General features: G+C 53.4%; 1 protein-coding gene across 2 annotated transcripts in view; it reads right to left on the bottom strand.

Annotated features, from left to right (window-relative positions):
- The window catches only part of SAMD11 (sterile alpha motif domain containing 11), a 180097-nt gene that overhangs the window by 2586 nt on the left and 153593 nt on the right, over positions 1-23918 (bottom strand). For both annotated transcript variants that reach the window (XM_074975450.1, XM_074975451.1), the window contains exons 9-13: positions 18004-18119; positions 17286-17364; positions 15881-16581; positions 7523-7647; positions 1820-1930 (exon numbers count right to left, since the gene is read on the bottom strand). In XM_074975450.1, coding sequence (XP_074831551.1) covers positions 1820-1930; positions 7523-7647; positions 15881-16581; positions 17286-17364; positions 18004-18119 — 1132 coding nt within the window. The remainder of the gene's footprint in view (positions 1-1819; positions 1931-7522; positions 7648-15880; positions 16582-17285; positions 17365-18003; positions 18120-23918) is intronic.

The raw sequence follows: 23918 nt of genomic DNA, 5'->3' as shown, positions 1-23918 counted from the left end.
ATGCAAGGCAAGCAGGACATTGCAGACCGCAGCAGGGATGTGTGGAGATACCTGCTATCATTTCCTCTCCCTCGCAGTCCTGTTTGCTGTGGAAAATACTAACTACATTCGCTCAACGAGTCTCTCTCCTGCCGCCAGCCCAACTTGAAAACAGCTTGGGAGCTGCACCAAGGCAAAGGAGCGTCCTGGCGTGTGCTGTGGCTTGGGAAGGTGCTGAGCTCCTGGATGCCTAGTTTTGCACTGGGGGGGGCGGGGCGAGGGAGCTGTTGTCAAATGCATAGAAGGCTGCACAGCCCCAGGGGCACAGAAACTTCCCCTGCAGTAGTTCTCACCTCCCAACCAGGGCCAAAGTGCGCACCCTGTTTCTGTGCCTACAGAGCTGTTTTGCATTTAAGCTTAAATAGAAACACAGGCTGGGGTTTCTGTCGGGGGGGCTTTGCCCCCTTATAGAGGCAGGGCTTAAAACTGGATCTCATCCCTCCCCCAAAAATCTAAACCAAGTCTGTCTGTGAGCGAGTTGGAGTGCTCTGTTTTTAAGAAATGTAAGAGTTTTATTTCCGAGCGAATTGATCCACAGGGAACAATTGCCCACAGAACCTTTTTATTAGACCCCTCATAAACAGTAAGGGCTGCAGGGAAAGTAATAAAGTTACCCTGATTGTTTTAACATAATATAACAAATGTCTAGCTTGTGGGTAAGGGAAACTAAACCCGTGTGTGTGTGTGTGTGTCACTATAGCATGGTTATTTACATAAATTAACATGCGTACGTATGTAACATGTCTGTATACCCTTGTGTACATCACGTGCATGTAAGACAGTAATGAATGTCTACATACATTACTGTACATACATTTTATGGAATTTATATTAATGGTTTATATAGATATAAACCATTCCGGTACTGGAATTTATATTAAACACCCATTCCCGTAACGTTTTATTTCCAACAATACATCTACGTGTGTGCAAATGGATGGGTCCATGTGCATTTTGTTTTTACAGATACCGGTTAGAAATGTTTCTTTCCCTTTTAACGTTACCCTCGATTTAGAACTGCAGGTGCCTTCATAAACTACATTTGACTTCCCTTCAAAAAAAAAAAATTCCCCCTGGTGTTTTTATACTAGACCCTGTAGCATTTGTGTTTATTAGATGAATTTTGTTGGACAGTTCACACACACTGACCCGAACCTGAACAAATGGCTCTAAATCCCAGGAAAGTGCTGGTTAATTATCATCAATCTGGCCTCTCCCTCTGAGTCTGCCATTGGCATTCAGAGCAGGGTGGGTTAGGGCCTGTCAGCCAAACCATGGCCGAGGGGGACTGAGGATGAGTGATCACTGCCTCCGGTGGGGGCACAGTAGGCTTTGCCCCACCTTCTTTAATCAACCAGAGGCCTGATTCAGCCCTCCCGGCCTCCAAGGGTGTGTATGTCTACATTGCATCTGGGAGTGACCCTGGTGTGTGCATGCTAAATACAGCTGTGTTGACAAACAAGCGTGCTGGTGACACTTCTATAGTGCCTTCCCTCAAAGCTCTAGTGAATTAAGCCTGCTCACACACAGCACGGAGGGGGCGGGTTATAAGGAAGGGGGGTTAACCTTTCTCTGCCTCAATCTCTGACGATCAGCGTGCAGAGCTGTGAACCCAGCTCCTGGTGCTGCAGATCAACCACTAGACTGAGCTCCCTGGCGTTTTGGCCTTCACCCATATTGTAAGAGAGCTTGGGGGGGGGGGGGGGGGAGTGGAAGATGCAGCTTTGACTTGCCCCCGTTTCGACCACACCAGCCACCACGGCTGCAGTGGTGTTCTTACCTGTGACCTGATCTTCAGAGCTGGTCCCAGTTTGAGCCCCATGTTGTTCAGTAAGTGCTCTTCGGTCAGGAGAGGCAGCGTCTCACCATCGATAGCCTGTTCCCTGAATACCTGCAGACAACCAAAGCACACCACCATGCTTACAAATGCCAGCACAGGGCACATCACATGCCTCGAGCGGGCAGCACGGAAGCTGAGTAACCAATTTATTAGCCTGAGGTATTTGTTGTGCGGTAGCTCCTCAGAGCACTAGTCTTGGGCCAGGACCCCCGTGTGCTCGGTGCTGTACAAACCCACAACAAAGAGAAAGCCTGTGCCCCAAAGAGACTACAGGGCTCCGAGAGCATTCCCCAAAGCTGGGGAACTTCACCACCCAACCGCTGCTTCCCATGTACGTGCGCTGCCCGGCAAAGCCTCTGCTGACAGTGCAGAGTTTTCCACTTCCATGGTCTGCTGCCGCAGCAGCTCCTGGCAGCCACGAGGAGCAGTTGCGAGGAAAGTCCTGCTCAAGGCCTGGAACGGGGCACGCCCTGTCTTTAGCTACACTGCTGTAACTACACCGGTCTAAACTGCCTTAACGTACACGGGCCCCGTGACCTCAGTTCAAATCCAGCCCAGGGCCGCAGCAACGCAAAGTTACTCCCAGCTATTGCTGGTCTGGTATGAAGCATGTTCGTAGGGTCTCTGGCCACATCCAGAGTGGTGGCATATACCAGAATGTGGTTGCTTTTCCAGATCCCACACATTGCCCTGACGATTCTTTGCAAAGGTCTCTCCTGGTCCTGTAGGACCCCTGCACATAACGACTGAGTCCCCTCCCACCACTGCATCGCCACACAAAAGAGGGCTTCCGAATAATCTAAAAAGGCTCAGGTCATCCTCCAAAGTACCCTTATACATTTGATTTCCCGGTCAAAGACGTTCTTCTCAGAAACATCCACTGCCGGGAAATAACGTGTTCAGGGTTGATTTAAACAAAACCAAGGCCCTAAACACTGTTCACATGCCCGACAGGCAGATGGCTGGACAGCGTGTGCCGCATACAAACCATGCCTCAGCTACGACACTCACACTCTGTCCTGCCTTTTTATCTGTGCTAACATCCACTTTAAATTAATTAGATAAAAATCTATGCACCCCCTCGGTGCTGCACTGAGCAGGGCAGGGTTTGTGCTAAGCAAATGAGCACTACCTCCCAGCTTAGACGGGCAGCAGTAACGATGCAAAATGACCTGCCCCTTTGAACGGAGAGCTAACCAGTGACTCCCATGTGGGGCAGTGGGTTTCTCAGACACCCACCACCCCCATTAGAATACCCGAAGTGACATTACAACACAGACAGTCAGAACAGAAGAACAGCCCAGGATCCTGTCTTCCGACAGTGGCCAGTGCCAGGTGCTCCAGAGAGAATGAACTGAACAGGTCATCATCAAGTGATCCATCCCCTGTTGCCCATTCCCAGCTCCTGGCAAACAGAGGCTAGGGCCACCATCCCTGCCCATCCTGGCTAATAGCCATTGATGGACCGATCCTCCAGGAACTTACCTAGTTACAGTGACTAGGAGCTGAAGCCTGTGCTGTTGCCCAGGTGTAATTCAGAAAATCGTGTGTGTAAAAAAGCCCAAAACAGCTGCGAACTTAAAAACTGGATGGTACCAGGCTGTGAATCCCAGTGAGGGGGTGACATTCTAAACAAAACGAGCGCTCGGCCATGTTTGTAGCTTTTCCATCGCTCCACACTGACTCAACAGACATTCTAGGCTTCAGAGTGACAATCCTGGAATTTTATCGTATAGATTTATATATAATCTATATCACACACACACCCCTCTATTATACATGCACACAAATACACACACACACACCTCTGTTATACACGTACACAAATCCCTAAACACCCTTCGATCCAGACACCATTCCCAAGGAAAGGGGAAAAAACGGAATGGAAAAAAAAGAACTCTGAAGAGTTTGCTCTGCCCCCACCACACTGACGGATGGGCTCAAGCAGCAGCTTGTCCTCTAACAGGCCTTGTGGTAAAAGCCCAGCTCAGGGAGTCAGGATGCCTGGGTTCTATCCCCAGCCCTGCCCCAGACAAGACACCCCCCTCCCCAGTGCTTCTGTTTGCCATCTCTAAAGTGGGGATGTACTTGTACCCATCTCCCTGCCAGCATCTTTGTCCCATTAATGCTCGCTCAGTGCTTGCCGCTCCAATGCGGGAGCGTAAAACACCACTCAGTCATTGTTCTCATTTGCTACCGAGCCATTTCCGCTCAGTGGCGGACCCTGGGTTCCACAGGGCACATGCAGATTTTCTCCTCCTCACTGAACCACCCCTTCACTCCAGCCAGGTTTTTCCACATGCCAGGGCGAGTGCTGGCCTCGCGCCGGGGCGAACTTTCTGGGGGCTGCGGCGCTGGCTAATAGTTGAATCCGCTCCTGCTGGTTGCGGAGCTGCTTCGCAGAGCATTGTTAGGGCAGCACAGCCAAGGGAGGGGGGCTTCCAGTTTGCTCGAGTGGGTTCCTTTTCAGCTGTGTCTTGCATCGCAGAACCAGCCCCTTGGAGAGCAGTGGTGGCTGAGGCAGCTGAGCTGTTGCAAAGCTGCTCTTGATGGCTGCAGTGTGTGTTTCTGCTCTTTGACCGAGCGAAACATGATAGACCGATTTCTTTCCCTCCTACAGAGCCAACATGGCCAGGAGCCAAAAGGCTGCCTCGCTCAGCTCTCTGCCCCCCAAAGACCTAACCCTAGCATACTGGGAGGCCTAACTTCACCAGGTGGGGGACACAAAGATGGACGTTGATGGAGATCGGGACTGGGAAGGACAACTTTGTTTTCAATTATGTTACTTTTTGGTGTCTTTGAAACATGTTCCCGAATGCACAGCGTAACTGCCAAGCTCTTGCTGGGCTTCCTGGTGGGAGCACAGTGTGGGCCAGTGCCAGACCTCCCCAGCAGTTGTGGTTTGGGAGGAGAGAACGCAGACAGCTCTGCAGCACCCCTGCACGCTGGATTTTTCACACAGTAAAAACCTATTAAGCACACAACCATGATGAATGACAAAAGCATCAGCTGTTTAACTCCCTGTGTGCCAGCGCCCCCTGCCAGCCAGGACGCTGCGAGGGGATGCTGGGGTTGTTTACCGTGAGCCCCATTATTTGACAGGGCTCGGGTTTGCTAAGCGCCGAGAATGCTGCTGAGCCAGGCCATCAGTCAGCTATGGATTTTCTGTCCCGAGGCGCGCAGGGAGCACTGGGAGGTGTAAATGGCCGAGTCTTTGGCGAGGTGCATGTGTTCAGGATTTCTCCACTTTTCCTACCTCCCTCAACACTTGCAGCGGTGGGCTCACCCTCTGCTCTGTTATGGAGGTGTAAATCCGGAGGAATTCCACTGCCACCAGTGAGTTACCCCAGATCTGGGCTGGTTTAACACACTCCCCCACCCCGAAACCTACCCCCTTCCCCGCCTCACTAATACACGCACTCTCCCGATCCTGCCCTCTGACTTCTCCTCTCCCCCCCAGGCATCCCTTGCCTGCTTTCTACACCAACGCCCCCGGCCCTTCCCTCCCCCACACCAGACATGAAAACCTGTCTCTCTCACACACCCTCCGGCCACCGCTTCCTTTTCTCCATCCCTCCCCTTCCCCCCGAATATTCCCCTGCTCTCTCAAGCCCCACTCTTGGTCCTAGCCCCCCCCTTCTCTCACACACTCGCAGGCCCCCCATCTCTGTCAGACCCGCCCTCTCCACGCACTCTCGCAGGCACAGCTGCTGGCTCTGAGGAAGCACCAGTCTTACAGGTGGTTTTAATGAAGCTTGTCAGAATGAGATTAACACCACGGTTAGGGGGCACAGAAGGACAGACTCTGCATTGAATGCATTGCAGCCAGCCACCCCAGAGAGCGGGAAGGGAGGCGTTGCTTCCCGGCCACCATAATGAACGGCAAAGCCCGGCTCCCAGCTTCCCCCTCCCCTAGGGGACCATCTTTAAGGAGATCTTTTCTCTGTGAAAACATGCAGCACTGTTGCAACCCGCGGAGAATGAAAGGAGCCCGAAACCCACGCCAGGCGCCTGAGCTGCTGTCCCAAGGCCTGCTCCCCGGATCAACACTAATGCCGGGCCTTGGCTTTCTCACACTGGCCGGGGATCGAGCCGTTGCAGGAAAGGTCACTTGCTGGGCCGTTATTACACTCTGAGCAGCAGCTCAGCTGTGTGGTTGTTGGCCGGAATGGCTCAGGGAGAGGCAGGGATGCCGGATGCTCCGGGAGCTAGGGGGGAAGGGAGGGAGCTTTTGAAAATCAGTTTTCAGGCAGCTCAGAAGCAAGTGGACAAAGCGGATCGTTTCCAAGCGGTGGCTTCCCCACGGGCTCCAGTCAACTGGATTCCCCAGACTTGCCCTCTCTCACTTTGTGTGCGTCAAGGGAGCGGTCTTTGTTAAGCTCGATTCCCTTGATGTCCTCTCTCCCCCTTCCCCTTAGGAGCTGCATTTTAGTGCCTGGATCTCCCTGGTGTTCCCTGTCTGGGTGCGTCTGTCCCAAGAGGAGCTGGAGTCTCCTGAGCTAAACCTCTCTTAGTTCTCATCCCCTGCCCCCATCTCTGTCACTCTCTCTCTCCTGAGCACACTGTGCCCTCTTTAAAGAGCTGTCCCAGACAGCTCAGGAATCTGTGCATTTGCTGTTCATGCATGCGCTCAATGGGGTATTTATAATGGACTTCAACAGCCGTGGGAGCCAAAAAGCAGGGTTGTTTTTCGTGTCCCACCTAGCAGCCTCACACTGAGCGGCTTTATGAACCCTGCAGCACTGATGGATGCATTGCTCCCACTGCAAAAGGCTTTAAAAACAAACAAACAAAACGACTCTGTGTGGCAATTAATTTAGTGGGTGCGGGAGGGGTCTCTCACAGCTTCCTCCCCTTCTCCCAGAGCTCTGCCCCTGGAGCGCTCCCCACCACCCACGGCCGGTGAGCCCTCGCTGGAGCGGAGATTGCTCCGTGCTGCCAAGCGTTAAGATGAGACCGTCTGACCTCCGTGGAATCTGAACTGCACTCTCTGGAGGCCAAAGTCTGGCCCAGCTGTCCCACTGGTGGCAAGTGGCTTTTTACCTGGGCACCCGGCTGGCACAGTGCTCAAGGGTGGCGGAGCTATTGTTGGGCACCAGAGAGAACCCATCAGGCCAACCAGGTGCTGCCTTCTGGTGAAGATGCCACAGGCTTCCACTCCTGGCGCTCCCTGAGAAAAGGCCCCTCTGAACGGCACTCAAACCCGGTACCCAGTCCCTCATTATAACACGCCCCAGGCCAGCCCGGCACAAAGCCAGCATTGTGTTCGGGTTGGTTGTGGGACACTACCGACTTCCACATGCTCTCTGCCAAGGCGGGGAGTTGCTAGCTGTAATCCACCCAGCAGCAGCCACCCTCTACCTCCCCCTCTCCCACCTTCCTGACTGCGAGCCACATACACACCCCTCCATGCCCCGGGGGCATCTACTGGCAGCGGGGCGGTTAAGCCCCAATCCGGTAGGAAAACAGGAAAGCCAGACAGTTGACAGCCCTGCAGGGCTCTCTTAAATATTCCACCACATTTGCTCTGATTGATTGCAGGGGTTGGGGGAGGGGGGAGAGCTGGAACGAGTTCTCTCCCCCTCCCCCTCCCCCTTCCCCTCCCACCCCCGCCAAATGTTTCCCAAGCTGCTGTGAATTTACCTGAGTGTACTCGGCACAGCCAGACAAACTGCCCACAAAGTTACAGACATCCTCCACTGTCCATTTGCTGATGTCTTCCAGCGCAGGGCTCTCCTCCCCATCCAAGAACAGACCTCCCATGGCGCCTGGATTGTTTGGGGCGGGGGGGGGGGAGGGGGAGGAGAAGGAAACATAAATCATTAAAATCCCACACGGACAGCAACAGGCCTGCGATCTGAATAGCTCTCTCTAGCCGCACATCCATTTTTAATGGCCTGTCAATTAAAATGCTGGGCAGGGTCAATTCACGGGCCTCTGTCTCCTGGAGGTCCCTCGCTCGGAAAAGGTGTTGGGGGGGGGGGTCAGGAGGGAGGGGAAAATCCCCTCTAATGTTTTTCATGTGTTTAATGTTCTTCAGCTGCAGCAAAAGGGGGTGGGGGGGGGAGAGATCCCCCAGAAGGTGTATTTCTCCACACGCACCACAAAATGGAAAAACTCCGGCTGCCCTGGGAGTTTCTCTCCCCCAGCCCTTCTCCCCGCTACGTGATCCAAATGATAATAAGCCCCCACACCCGGCCCCGGCAGCCTGCTGCTTGGCTGGAGCTGTTGTCGAGGAGAGAATTTTCACCCCTTACGAACAAACCTTTGTTTTAAATCCCCTGAGCCCAAAACAGCCGGCTGCCTAACACCCGTCGCCATGGTTTAAATGCTTCTCTCTGCTGGGGCAGAGTCTAGCTGGATGGGGAGGTGACCCCAAAGAACCTCACTGGAGCTCTGAGACGAGCATGGTGCGGTTCACGCAGGCAGGTCAATCCTCCGAAACGCAAGAGCAGTTCAAGTCCCAGCTCTGTCAGCAGGGCCGGAAGGTGACAGAGAGAGCGCTCCAATCCCAGAAGAGGAGAGCAGAACTTTCCCTGCTTCCCAGCGCCTGACAGCACGGGATGAACATGGAAGGAGAGAGCTGGACTAGAGCCCAGAGTGGAACAGGGCAGAGGTCTGGAGAATGAGAAACCATGGCGAGAAAACCAGCCAGGCAACTCCAGCTTCACCTGGATCACAACAGAGGAGCAAGGGGACCGCCCACGTATTTACCACTGATAACAGAAAATACTCGTTTGGAAAACACCTTATTCACCTGTGGAACTCACCGCCTATGCAACCACTGGGGCCAAGAGCTCAGGAGGATGCTCAAAAGGACTGGATATTTACAGGAATCAGAACATCAACAGTCACACTGGAGAGGGTAAAACTCTCATATCAACTCTCATGCTTCAGGGCATGAGCCAACCAATAACTGGAAGTGACGTGTTATGGAGGTGATCTGTTGTGGAGGTTTCAGAGCATCCTCTGGACCATTTGGTGCTGGGCATCGTCCTCAGCCACATCCGTCCACTTGAAAAAGGGGCTGGAATTGTCTGTCTCCCTCCTAACCCCTTTGAAGAGGTGTGGAGTGGGGGGATGAGAAGGGGTTGAGTATCCCCTGTCCTGTCCTCCAGCCACATGGAGGACTGGAATCCACAGAGCTTTGCTCCTTATGGGCCATTTTATGGTTATTTGTATGATTGTAGCACCTAGGGGCCCCAGACATGGGCCAGGACCCCACTGTGCTAGGGGCTGTACAAAAACAGAGCAAAAAGACAGTCCCTGCCCCAGAGACCTTACAGGCCAGGTCACGGATTCTCAGCTTCTCCTCCCGGACTCTTGAGTGGAAACCAGAATCTAAACCCTGGCTCCTATCCTCAGCCCCTGTCCTCCACTGCAATCTCCCTTTCACAGCACGGGCAAGAATTACATGCCCTGCCCTACAGAGCGGGGCTCTCTGCCAGCTACACTCTGCAGAGGGTCCAGTGGCACCATGACATACTGTCCTGAGGCCTTCAAAAGCTCAGTGGGTCCCTCCAGTGATGTGAAAAAGCCAGAGATAGAACCTTGCCTCTCCGCCACATGCTCCGGACATAGATCTCTGATCCACTTTACCCCCTTCTCCTCCCAGTCAGCAAGAGCCTGGGCTTCACTGAACTTTCATCCCCCTTTACAAAGGCGTCTGGGGAAACAACTAGCTTTCCCATGCTGCAGGGAGACTGGAGGGGGGGAAAGGACCCAAAGGAGTTTGGGACATCGCTGGAGGAGCAGCATTTTCCCTTCCCTCCCAACTATAAGACGGGTGGACAGACAGACGAGTTCCCTTTAGTTACATTATCGTTTTCATTCGTGGTTTGTCCCCTGCTCTGGAACCCAAACTCCCAGCTGTTTACATCGAAGCTAGCGAGACACTGGGATGGCTGATTTTTCCCCTCCTTTTTTGGGAGAGCGGCTGCAGCTCGGTAAGTAGAGGAAGTGACACTGAACTCAATTATTCCAGGCACAGCCGACACACGGGCAAGACGCCTCCATCTGCAGCCGGAGCAAGCGTCTCCGAGGGGATCTGACTGCAACAGCCAACGGCTTTAAAATTAGGTACTTCCTTCTTCCAAAGGCAAGCCAAGGACTACAGCCTTCTCCAGTCAGTCAGCCAGGCCTGGCCTCAGGCACTGCCCGAGACTCCACAGGGAGGCTGGGCAGTACCTGCCTGCCACAGGCCGTCTCCAGAGCCCTACCAGAGATTATGGAGATAAGGTCACATTCAGCTCTGTTCGCAAGTGGAAGGGCTGATGTCAGGGGACAGGGCTAGTGAGTCTTGGTGTAACTCTTGGGGAAATCCCTCCCCCTCTCCCCCTCCTGCCGGCGCCTGCCAGTGATCCTACAATTCCTGGGGTAGAATTGGAGAGATGTACTGAGCCTGTCGGCTCTATTTGTGGCCTTGCTGATATCACTAACGGAGCTGAGCCCAAGGTCAGTCCTGCCAGGCAGCCCTCTCCCCATCCATTTTTTTATCCCTCCATGCCCACAGCCATGCACGCAGTCAGCCTGCTGTCTCCAGGACTCAGGGCAAGAGCAGCCCTGCCCTAGGGCAACAAGTAATATTTTCCACGCACAGAGAAAGCTAGTATCGCCAAAGCACTGATCTCCAAAGGTCTGCCTCCCCTCCCCATCTATACCAGGAAAACACTCTGGCTGACGGGTGGAAGCGTTCTTGAAAAATAGGGGAAATACCAGCACACTGGGCTCCAACCTATTAGCATTTCTGTAGCACAGAAGTTAAGAGAGAGATGCTGAAATCTTGGCCCCACTGAAGCCAGTATCAAAACTCCTGCTGATTGCAACCGGGCCCCAACTTCCCCCAGAGAACCCACTCTGTGGAGGTGGCAAACACCCAGAGTTTCGTGGATTTCAACTAACTCAGTGATCAGCCTAATTGTAAATGTCCCAAGACAGCCCCTCCCCGCTTCCCCCCCATTTGCTTCCCTAGAGAGGCTATTGCACAGCCCGCTAGATCTCAGGACATGACTGTACAAACCCACCTTTGGGGCCGTTAATAGAAGGATGATAAGGAATCGATTCCAAAGGTCTATAAGGGAAGCTCCCTCTGATGGTCACGGCACATTGCTGGATACTGCTAGACAGTGGGGACACAGCAGCATCTGTCCCCAGCCAGACTCCTCTTCTCTCACTGAGTGAGGAATAAAGATCCAAGGGACTGATAACGGATTACAGAGCATTTCACCAGATGGGACCATAGCTTGGAGGAGGGTGAAAACCATCATCCCCTGCCAGGGTCTTGTGGACAGGTGCCCACAGAAAAACACCCCCCCGCCAGCTGGTATTAAATAATCCTCCCCCCACCCCACAACTTTTTGGGCAGCTGTGGTAGAAAGGCCCAAGTTCCTGGACCCATCCCTTCCAGAAACAGGAGTCTCCACAGGGCAGAGCTGAGGTACACAGGCTGACAGGGCAGTGGAGGGGGGACTGAGGTGGAGTTGCCCGTGCCGTACCTATTCTGGAGACAATACAGGCCCTCAGTCCCCAGCACTGCAGCCTGAGAGGAGGGGAACAAACACGGATATTGGTGTCACTGGGCATGAGCTGGATATTAGCACGAGGACATGTGTAAGCCCAGACAGCAGGCCTGTCAGCTAGCGCAGGATCTAGCCTCTCCTCACTGCCAACAGAGCCTCAGTCCCGACAGCCAGACCCTGTTTTCTGCACAGGCGTCTGATCAGGCCAAGAGCATCAGCAGCAAAGCTCGCCCGTCCCTCCCCCTCCCCAGCTCAGAACAGGCCCAGAAGCCAACACACAGATGGGTTTAATCAGTCTTGTTATCACTCTCCCATTCCGCCCCCCACCCCCGCCACACACACCCACCACTGCGGGCTCGGGTCATGAAGCAGCACTGGAAGGCTCACATTAATTGCTCTCCAGACTGCGGATCAATAAAAGGATTTTAGCCTCCCGCACACTCCATCCTTCACCTTTTCCAGTAGAAAGGGGGGGGGAAGGGGGGCGCGAGAACACAACTCCGCTGAAACCTTGAAGAGATGAGGTCATCCGGCAGCTGCCAGATTCCCAGGAGGCGGCTCAGGGAATCGACCAAACTCCGGCTGCCCTGTCAATATTTTTGTCATCGGGGACAGAAACCAGTTCTCTCCCTCCAAAGCAAGAGAGGAGCCCTCCCTGTTCTGTTTGAGACTCCAGCCATCTCTTTTCCCTTCTCCCCCATCCTCTGGGGTCTGTCATGCTACCGGCCTCTTTAGATTGTCAGCTCCTTGGGACAGGGTCTGTATCTCCTCACCACAGCGTCCAGCATATCCTCCGGCCCCTGTGAGCTACAAGAGTAGCCCATGGACAGGAAAGAGTGAAGAGAATGTCTGTTTTTCTGTCCTCAGGCACAAACTCCTCCTGGGGCCAAGTCTGGCCATTTGTTGGGCAATCTGTGGTCATGCTACTCGGACCCGGGTTAATCAAAGCACCCCAAAACACCTGTAGCATAAAGACGTGTGAGAGATCGCACGGTCCAGGACACTGCCCCAGGGGCTCCGGAGACATGAGTTCTATTCCCAACTCCCCTGCTGACCTGCAGCGTGGCCTTGGGCCTCAGTTTGCCTCCCCCCACCCTTGATCTGTCTTGTCTATGTGGATAGACTCTTCCTATGGGCTCGTCTATATGGCCACTTACTGTGCGGCAAGCTAGGGTGTAAATCTACAGCGCCGCGCTTGCCACGCACACAGTCACTACGTGGCCCCTGCTACCGTGCACTAAAAGTTCCATAGTGCACGCTGATCTACTGCTGTTTCTGCACTACGGAAATGGTAGTACAGGGTCCATACGGCCAGGTAGAAAGTGGCAGAGTAGAGGGTTGTAGATTTACTCCCCAGCCTGTCGTGTGCTAACTCTCCGTAGAGATGTGCCCTATGTGTCTGACCAGTGCCTAGCACAACAGGGTCCTGATCTCAGCTGGGGCCGCTGAGGCAACACCAATCGCAGCTTTCATAATAATACACGGGGTGCCAGCTGAAAGCCAGGGAACCCTCTTGCAATCGAACACAGCAATGGTCCCCGAAACCGGAGGAGCCTGAGAAAGAGGATGGGTCACTTTAAACGGGGCCCTGATCATAAGTAGTAATAATACAGGGCACATTCTAGTTTCTGATAGTTTGATGGGGGTGGACTCCCGACTGCAATCCACACCCTGCTCTGTAGGGTTGCACATGGGGTGGCCAGAGCACAGAACCATGTATCCCCCTTTAAATGACTGCGAGGGGAAGGCTCCCACGAGGAAGCCTCATCTGTTGGAAGCAGTAGGGATAGTTATCCTGGCCACCTGCCTGTCAGAGAAATTGCTTCCTTCTTCTGGCTGGATGGTGTTCCCGAATGGCCCACATGTGAACGGCAGCCGCACTCATCCTGCCCAGTTCATTCATTTATAAAGAAGGAGGCCTCCCCGCACCCCCCCAACTCTCACAGGATGCAGCATCTAGCTCCTAATTGCTCAACTAAGGCATTAGACTATGCATCTCTTTGGTTCTGGGTTGAGCTAGCAGTTCAAGTCCCACCTTGCCCTGGGACGTCCTTTACTCATGGGTCTGCGTGTTGCATCAGTGAGTTGGTGGTGGGCCCCTCCCTCCACATGCTGCAGGATGCAGAGCCCATTTTAAGAGCCGTACACAGGACAGAGAGAACGTGCTTTCCCGCGGCTGGCAGTCACCTCAGTGACGGCTCTATCACACGTGTGTGACCCCGTTAAACCTTGCAGGGGGGGAGACCGGTTGGATTCCAAACAACCGGCCCCTCTCCTTCGGAAAGGCATCGGAAGGTCGCGGGGGCAAGGGTTCACCAAACCCATCCCCCTCTCTGCCGGAACAGGGGTCAGCCGGGCACATGACAATAACCACAGAGGAGCTGCGGTTTCTTGCTGTGGACAAAGCTGATGTTCCTGATGGAGGACGTATAGCTGGGGGGGCGAGGGGGGAGGGAGTCACCGACCCTGATGCCTCTTGGTGGGATGATGACCTAAGTATCAATACACCCGTCTCTACATGCATACCCTTCCGCTTTGTCCTGACACGCTCCTTCCTATCTGCAGAGAGCTGGGGTAAATCCACAGCCCCAGCTCTGTTGAGTTTCCTCCTGAAGCTTAAAGTTAACAACACATCAGAGATATCTCTGAGGTATACAGGGGGTTGCCATGGGAACACAATCAGGTGACAACATATGACTTTCGAGGGCAAGAGGCTGGCCAAGGAGGTGGAATCACTGTTTTGGGGAGCTTCTGAATCTCTGTCCAAAAGGTATGGATCCACATGCAGGAGGTAATGCTGCCTGGCATTCGGAGATGCCCCAGGCACAATGGGACGGAGGGAGCTCCAGCCTTAATTCTATATTTCCCTCTCATCAAACTATGGAAATACAGGGAATGTAGAGACGATGAAGACCTAGCAGATACTCCAGGCTGCCCCAAACCAGCTGCCAGAGAGGACTGCTTCCTCCAGTACATTCCTGAGCAGTATGCTGAACTGTACCTCGAGCAATGGGCTTTGGGAGATTGTCCCATGGGTCTATTTTTCAGCTGCTCACCCTAAAAAGCTTTCCCTTGCTCATCTCTGTCCTGTTGCATTTGGGCATGTCTCCTACAGTACCCCAGACAATCCTTGCACCTCCTTCAAATACTGAGAGGTGGCTCCTGGATCTCACCTCTCCACAAGCCTGGTTATCTTTTAGCCCAGCTATACATATTTAATTCTTCTAGCCTTTTCCTTCGCAGGTCAATCCCTCCAAGCCCTTAATCATCTTTGCTGCCCTGCCCTGAAGCCCTCTCCGATTTATCAATGTCTGCCTTGAACCGAGGCTTCCAAATAAGGTCCAGCCAACTCCGCATAGACGATCCCCTCTGCTCTGTGAGGACGTCATGCTTCTCCATACAGCCCAACACAGCATGGCATTTTTCCTATCACCGTATCATTAGCTTTGCCAATACCCAGTCAAACGCCTCAGCATCAACTGCTCAGCCCACAGCTTCCAATCATGCACACTTACATACCCAAGGGGGCAAGAATTCTCCTTCAGTCACATTTATGGTCTCCCACTTTGAATCTCAGCTACACTGGAATTGGAAAAGGTTCAGAAAAGGGCAACAAAAACGATTAGGGGTATGGAACCACTTCCGTATGAGGAGAGATTAATAAGACTGGGACTTTTCAGCTTGGAAAAGAGACGACTAAGGGGGGATATGACAGAGGTCTATAAAATCATGACTGGTGTGGAGAAAGTAATTAAGGAAGTGTTATTTACTCCTTCACATAACACAAGAACTAGGGGTCACCAAATGAAATTAATAGGCAGCAGGCTTAAAACAAACAAAAGGAAGTGTTTCTTCATACAGTGCACAGTCAGCCTGTGGCACTCTTTGCCAGAGGATGTTGTGAAGGCCAAGACTATAACAGAGTTCAAAAAAGAACTAGATAAATTCATGGAGGATAGGTCCATCAATGGCTATTAGCCAGGATGGGCAGGGATGGTGTCCCTAGCCTCTGTTTGCCAGGAGCTGGGAATGGGCAACAGGGGATGGATCACTCTATGATTACCTGCTCTGTTCATTCCCTCTGGGGCACCTGGCACTGACCACTGTCGGAAGACAGGATACTGGGCTAGATGGACCTTTGGTCTGACCCAGTGTGGCCGTTCTTCCTAACTGCTGCACCATCCGAGGTCCACTTTTACCTTGGTCTAGTATTTGCCCTTTTCCCTTCTCACGGGTTTGTGGCTCACCCCAGCCTTGTACCATCTCTGGGTTAATTAGTGGTCTCTTTATGACCTCTGAGTTCTGTTGTTTCAAGCCGGGCCCCTGACATTCATTTTTTTTAACTGTAGATGCTCAAACCCCACAGAGACGGATGCACCGTGAATAGACTAGCAGGCCCATTCTTCACATCCTGTAAAACCGATACTCTGCCAAGACCCCCTCCCATGCCGGTTCCCCCCATAGCTATGAGGCTCTCACCTACCTGCGTGGAAATAGGGGCTCATCGTATAAGGGAATCCGAAGGGCAGCGGCTGAGGTGGTGGGATGGAGGCCGGAGGGAGGTATTTCACCTCATTTTTATTGATGCCTTGGCCGAGCAGGTGGCTGGGTGACTCAGTGCTTGAGGAGCTGCAGGGGGCATTCTGGCCGGAAGCCACTTCACTCAGCTCCTTGGCCCCCTCGTAGACCTTGCCTGTCTCTTTGCACTCTTTGAGTTCACTGGCTGAGCTGCTGCTCTCAGCTTTCAGGCTCTCCGGCTTCTCGTCGCTCACTTCAGCATCGCTCTCCGAGTCTTTCATCTCCTCATCGTTGCAGTCAGGCACGCCATCCCGCGCCCGGGGCTCGGCCAGCTCCTTGGCCTCGTGCAGGCCCGGAGGCTCAGCCCGGTGGTGCACTGATTTCCGGCTCCCCCTCCGGCCCTGCTCCTTGGGCGGGGTGGTGCTGGGCACCCCGTGGTTCAGCGACAGCAGCGGCGTGTTGTTGTGCCGGAGCACGAGCATGGCGTTCCTCCGCGAGAGCTCGTCCCGCAGAGGGTGCCCCTCGGGGATGTCGTGCATATTACGCAAGGCCGGGTGGTCCTGGGGTAAGCCTGGGTGCAGGCTCAGGGGGTCGCCGGCCAGTAGCCTCTGCCGATGGAGATTCTCCAGCTCCTTCTGGCGGATGATCTCGGCCGACATCTCAAGCCTAAACAGGGAGAGAAAAATGAGTTGGGTTTGAAGGTCAACTCCTCATTCACTAGCAGCTGCAGCTTCGGAGCTCAAGGGTCTAAGGCCGAGTTTGGTGTGCCGGTGGTTTTCACACCCTTATATTGTTTCAGTTAATTTCCCTCTGACATTGCACTATTTCTGCTGCACAATTCAAGGCAGGGAGTCCGGATTCCATCCGCCACTGTCCTCCCCTGTGCGAACCGGCTCATTGTCAAGTTCCTAGGAGCAGGGCTGGCTGCTTGGGAGGTGCTGGTAATGGGATACAGAGCCTTTCACCTCTACGTCACGGGTTCAAACCCAGCAGGCATCACCGCAAGCTCTCACCTTCTCACTCCTTAGATGCCTGAGTGTCATGAGTCTGGCAGTCTCAGGCTGCGTCCAAGGGGTTCCAATCAGAAAAACCACCTGCACAATGGTAGTCTCAACAGAGACGCCAAGCACTGGATGGGCGTGAGGGCCGAACTAGGCCCTCTACCTGCGGGGGGAAAGCTTGCACTCTTGCTGCCTATGCTGTACCTGTCCTGGAGAGGGAGGGCTTCCTTCCCCAGGGCTGCCCATATGCACCAAGGTCACACCCTATTCTGGCTGGGGTGAGGAAGAAGGCCAAAAGGGGATGGAAATCTAGCCCGCAGGACAGACAGGCTCAGATGCAGGGAGCTCCTCTGGGGCAGCACTCCATACCTGGCAAGATTCTGTTTCCGCAGCATCTCCTGCTGCCGTGCAAACATCTCTGCTTGTGCCGGCTGCAGAAACCCATAACCTGTGGGCAGGGGAAAGCATGACAGATGCAGGGTTACACAGCACTCACTCTCTGCGGGGCCAGCTGTGCAGTGAAGGGCCACAGAACTGCTCTCTCTGAGAGATCCCTCTCCACGATGGGGGAAATGTCCTTGCTGCAATCCCAGTGAGCAACACAGATGTGATTTCCTGCGGCTCACAAGACCCTAGCTATGCCAAAAGGTTTCCTGTAATGCTCCCACAGGGTGACTTCGTAGCTGATTCCATTTCTGCTGTTCCGCCTCATTCAGGCTGCACAATGCAGTAGGCACATATCCCCCATTCTCTGCACCAGGCTGCGGCTGCCTACTGCACAGGGGGTGCAAGGAGCCTGTCCCGTCCCCCTGTGAGGCAGGTCTTGCTCTCTGCTAGCACTACTGTGGGGCTAGACACACCAAAGGGACCAGGGAGATGGCATGGCCTGCTCCCTTCTATACGGGCCAGAGGAGCTGAATGGCCACATGAGGTGCATTCGGAAGCCATGGGAGAGGGCAAAGCACCCACCAGTGCATCCACTGGGGTGGTGCAGCTCTGGGATGCTCCCAAGGCAGGGCAGTGGCAACGAGCTACAACACAGCCCTCTCCTCCCACCCACCGCGTGTACCATCACCCGCACACTCACCTGGCGTCTGGCACAAAGCTGAAGGCACCCCCAGGAAGGGAGGTCTCAAGTGAGGCCCTAGCGCAATGTGGGGGGCATTCTGGGGTGACAGCAGAGGCGGTGGGTGGGACATGTCCCTAAAGAAAATGGAAGAGATGTAGAGATTTAGCACTGCTCGGTGCTGATCGCAGCAATCCAAGTGTGAGCTTAGCTCAGTGGGCACGCTTGCATGCTGGGCTGTATGTTCTCTGACATACACACACACCCCTCCTCAAGCACAGCTGGGGCACACCTGTACAAAGACACCTGCATGTTAAAGGACAGCCTCTAGCTCAGCCACTTTCTAAGTGAGATTGATACAGGCTGGTCTGCCAGCAAACTGCCACCATTAGAACCTGACTCCTCATTGCTCAACAGCATGCCACCCCGTAAATGCACCTGCTGTCTCATGCACAGTGGTCCCTCTCTTTAGATCTGTTCTCTCTCTCTCTCTCACACACACACAATAATTGCACCCCTTTCCCTTGTTTGTACGTGCCTGAGCTGGGCTATAAGGTCTTCGGGACAGAAGCTGTGTCTTACTGGTTTGTAAAAGCCCCAAGGACATTACATTACAGAATGGGCTGTAGCCAAAACTCTCCCTGAAGCCAACGGGAGCTGTGCCCGAGTTAAGGGCAGAGAGAGAGCGATCAGAGATAGATCCCCCTAGAGATAGATGCAGCCGAGCAGCAGGCCCACACTTGCTGTGTGAGTGACCAAGAAGGAATGCTCTCCAGGATGCTACACAGATGGCTCAAAAACTCTGCTTGCCTTGAGACAAAGGAGTTCGCCGTGAGACTCCTGCTGGCTGGACCCGGGTGCTCACACCAGCACGTGGGTGTGCAAATGCTGCACTCTGATAGACAGTTGGCTCTGCCATTCCCTCTCCTGCCCTGCTCCTCCAAAAGCTTCCGATATTCCCATTGACCATGGGTTTCCCAGCCAGCTGTTCCGGCCCCACAGAGGCTGCTGCTTTGTGACGGCCACAGAGTGAAGAAAACACAACATTTGATGAATTAAAACAAAGCAGAGCGGAGGAGGGTCAGGCCAGGAGTTGCCCATTCCTTTCCCACTGAGCAGCCACCAACACCATCCGCCCCAATCTCACAGGGGACGTGAGCCCTCTGTCCCCACTGAGCTGAGTGTCATTGATGCTCATGGGGCCAGCACCCATACGGAGCCAAGCGCAGACACTCAGGATCTCACAGGCCCTGATGTGAATGGAAGTTTGGTGGGGGAGCTCACAGTATCCAGGTGTCAAAGGTGGGGAGGAGATGGACACAGCGGCTCCCAGCATTGGCTCCTTTGTTACCCACATACCCGCTGCTATCTCACTCGTTCCCAGAACTGACCCGCGGCGCGAATGGAGAATCTGGAGGCTATCCGTGCTGGCAGGTTTTTGGTTGAATTTCGTTCTTATTTGCAAAACTTGATAAAGAAAAAAAACGAAGGGGATAAAAGAGGAGCAGACGATACAAATCTGTACGCAGGGGAATGAAACAGATCCCACCTGCTTCCCAGCTTCCCGCACCGAGAGATTTGGCTCCGCTGCGACATACGCTGGGAGTTGGCTGGGCAAGGGGTGCACAAGACAGCACCATGCAAGCACTCGTCTTTCACCTCAGCAAACCTCGGTTAAAACTGGACTACATTACGAGTGAAAAGATATTTTATACTTTTGGGGGTGGGGGTCTCAGTGAGGACCCTAACGGTTATCCAACCCCTGCCCTGCATGGTACGACTGGCAGCCTCTTCTCTGGAGACAAGGGGCTGCTGCAGGTCGGAGGCGAGGTGCATTGGCAGAGCCCTGGTGGGGCCTGCTGCAGGTGAGTGTTGAAGTGGGTTGGCAAAGCCGGAGAGAGGGTTGACATAGTAGGGGGCGCTGCGGGTGAGCGGAGAGGTGCCTCAGCAGAGCCAGGGTGGGGTCCCATGCCTCAATGTGATGCAGGATGACAATACAGCACACTGGCCTTAGCCCGACTCTAGCTAATAGTAACCGAAGTGGAAGGTAGGGGGAGGAGACACAACCAGAGAGCAGGCCAGGTAAAGCCCACAGGAAGCAAATAGGAGCCAAGGTCTCTTCCATTAGTCAAATCTGCCTGGGAAGCCTGCAAGCAAATCTCTGGTTTCCGGCTGCGCGTCTCTTAATTCCCTTTGATGGCCACTTAGAACATTATTACCTTCACCGGGGCATCGAAAGGCAAAGCCAGGCACTGTGCTGTTTATTTTCATTTTACAACATCTTCCCGCAAAAACGACTTCAGGAGGGGACGGAGGTGGGGAGTGTGATGAGCGCGTGTGTGACAGTGCAATGCACAAGCACCCACACAAAGCATTTGAACCGAAGGAGCGGGATGTGTGTGCGTGTTGAGGGGGGTTTCCCTGCCCCAGCACTGCTGGGGAGGAGTTATCACTCTGGTTATACAGCTACAGCCGATGGCCATTTTTTGTGCTTCGCCAGATTTCCAAAACCTGTTCCAACAGCAGGGGAAGGGGGGCGGAGTGTCTCCTTCTCCTCTCCCTAGATCTCCCTGAAACGGCTCTATCCCTCCATCAGCCAGCACCAATGCTGCGACACGCACGCAGATCCAAAACGGGATGGATTGAAATATTTCCCTGAATCAGACGTCCCTCTCCCCGCCTCCACCCATTCCCATCTGTCTTTGCCTCCCCGCCTGTCTCTTCCTTTTCTCCCCTCACTCTTTTAGTCTATCTGTCTCCTGCCCTTCCCCGCCCCTCCTTTTCTGTCTGTCTCTCCTTTCACCCCCCCCCCCCCGCTCTCCTCTAAACTAATTGCACAGCTCGCTGTGTCTGGAGGAGAGCCACAGATCGATCCGTCGCTGTTGAAATGTTAATGCTAATCGTATAACCGCTCCGCCAGCGCCTCGCGCTTCAGTGGCAGCTCCAATTAATCTCAGGTAACGCAGCGCGTGACCTTCGGCTCAGTGCCGGGGCAGCAGCCAAGCGATGCTTATGTAATTACACCATGAAGTGTGTAATCACCTGCCCTAATCCCTGAGGCCTCACAATTAGCTGAGGCCTCGGTCGCTGGGCTGCCAAGTGCTTTGCCACCCCGGACAGCCTGCAGATGAATAACGGACAATTAAAGCGGCATGACGGGGGCTAGGAGGTGTCGGTTCGATCGTAATTAGCCGTAATCATGGGGAGACGAGCCTGGCAGACGTGCTGTTCGTTTTATAAGAAGCAATTTAGGAAATCAAGTAGCTTTTAACTATTGCGCGGCCTCCCTGCCTTTTATAAACACAGGAGAGGGGAGTCTGACTAGGCGCCAGCACCACGCATAAGCCCCAGGTGCAGGCTGCACAAAGAGCTCGCAAGGAAAGGTTAGAAACAAAGGGAGCCGTGGGGCGCCTGCTTTTAGCTGGCAAGAGACACTATGCGAGAGGGATGAAGAAGGGCTCCGTGGGGATCAGGGCTGTGCACTACAAAATGAAAGGCCCCTCACTTCCGCAGCCACACAATGTCACGTTACAGGGCCGAGCTTCGATCTCGGAGGCCTTCGCCTGCCCTTAGCTGTTTTCCATTCGTTCCCATTCTGTATCATGCACTCGGTTCCAGAAGCCATGCAACAGGCCCACTTCCTTTCCTTTACGGGCACGCTGATCGCCTGCGACCGTGGGCTGGCCAGTGTGAGGTATGGAGGTAAGAAATAATCCTGGGGAAGGAGGGAGGAGCTGTTCCTGCGGTACCTGAGGGTGCTGCTATCTGAACTTACAAGGCAAGCCAGGCCACAGGAGTTACAGGGAAATGTTAAAGGAGAGGCTGTAGAGGGCTCTGTGGGGTAAGCTTTGGGGGGTCCTTCCAGCTAGAGGAAGCAGGTCCTGTCTACGCTACAAACGCAACTGAGTCAGGGAACAAGCCCAAAGATTTTAAAAACAGGGCCGAGCCCTGTCTACGCCACAAAACAGTGCTTTAGTCCTGTCAGGCGAGGTGGCCAGACAACAGCAGCATTTGCAATGTAAACAGAACTCTGCAGAGTTTTTCGAGTCTGTGGCCGTAAGTAAGGGCTAGGGCTAGGCAGTGGGCTGAAAGCCACACCCACAGAGGGGAAGGAGGAGCAGGGCGAGGTCAGAGAGAAAGAACTGTGACCCAATCGGCGCGCCCATTATTAGTACCGCTATGCAACCAGCTTTGCTACTCTGAAATCAGAGCTGGGAAGTCAGAGGTTCCAGACTTCCTGGACAGACCTGGCCTGAATCATCACAGCCCTTCTCCTTTGCCGCAACTCTATGCATCAGCTGTCATCCACTCCTGAGCCAAAGGTGAACTGGAGTCACATACCTACGTGCCCATAGCTCACTTAGTCTGCAAAACTGGGCTAAGGGGCAGGGCAGTACAGTGCACGTACCCCCCCATCACCTTCACAATATCTAATGCTGCAAAACAAGCTTCTGCAGCTGGAGTAATCAGGAAGGTAGCGTCCACCCTGGTGCAGTTCCATGGATCACACGTGCGATGCATATGATCGGGGAGCAGAGCCCCCATAGCGAGATCACCGTTTAGTATCTCCTTAACGAACTGGAAATACCAGGAAGGACGTCACACATCTACTGGGAGACGGTGCCCAAGAAACATCCCCGCCAGTGCACTGCTGTCCTCATTTCTTAATGGGCCCTCGGCACAAAGCAAGTCAGGAAGCGTGACACCTTACGGCAATGAACGCTGTGCTCTTGAGGAGCACCATTGTGAACCCTCCCTTACCCTAACCCAATCCTCTCTGTACTCACAAACTACGGCGTGGCACCGCAACCTCCCATGTGCCCTGGGCGCCAGTCCTGACCCCGAAGGGCCACTTGCAAGAGTGAGAGATGACTAGCTAAGAACGGCAGCAAGCGTGCTAATTAACACCAATTGTACTGGCAGATTTGGGGATATGGAGACCTCCTAGAGGGAGGTCCACCACTTATGTCTAAACAGGCCAGAGAGTAGTGAATTATACTGAATCAGTGACTCAGGGGTGAAAGAGTCCATAGCCAAGCCAATAAGCAAGGCCACCTTGCATACAGAGCTCCCATTGAAACACATACATTGAAAATAAAAACCTTGGGCCAAATCCTGAGATCCCTGTTCAGTTACACCTCAGCCTTTACTCAGGTAATATTCCCACTGGAGTAAGGACTGAGAAACCACTGAGTAACAGCCCTGTCCCCTGAGAACCTGAACCTAGCCCTTGCCAATTACATTTGTTAAGCCCCGTGCTTGTTTTACAGAGAGCACTTCTGCATGCATTGTTACAGCATCTTTCTCCTCTTTTTAAAAAAAAAAAAAAAAAAAAAACCATAGATGCCAGCTGGAGGCTTGTGTGTAGGGTATTAGGGGATTTGCACTGCATGCTGCTAAATTTGATATGTCCTTTAACAGGAGACAAATGGTTCACAAGGCTTAAAAAGTATTGACTTTTCTTTAACAATAAGCGCTAATGGCCTTCAAATAATCAATATTTAAAGTCATTATGGGGTTACACATTATACTGTTAAAACCAAGCATTCCATATTAACCCCATCTCGTCCTCCCAAATCCAGAGCTGCAGGCTTACAGGAGCTGAGACTGGTGAACTGAGAGGGTCAGGAAACACAGATTGAAAGTGGCAAGGCATGGAAATAAATTTAGAGAGGGTAGGAGGGAGGGGGAAAAAATGCACGAGAGCGCCACTTTATTCTGCTTTGCTTCTGATAGGAAGAGACACTTTAAACCTGAGGTAATGGGCAATTGGCACACAGCTCTTGGCTGGTTTGCAGCAGGCAGTTTTAAAACCCGTCCACAGACTCCTGCCCACCAGGGAAGGAAACTAAATAAACCAAAAGGGTTTTTTGAAGAACATGTTTGGGGTCTCCAGGTACAAGGAGACATGCACCAGCTAGACGACATGTACCACA

Source organism: Natator depressus, chromosome 18 (genome assembly GCF_965152275.1).
Source record: "Natator depressus isolate rNatDep1 chromosome 18, rNatDep2.hap1, whole genome shotgun sequence".
NCBI classification, from domain to species: Eukaryota; Metazoa; Chordata; order Testudines; family Cheloniidae; genus Natator; species Natator depressus.
Note: the sequence above shows the minus strand (reverse complement) of the source record. Positions and strands in the feature narration are given on the sequence as shown.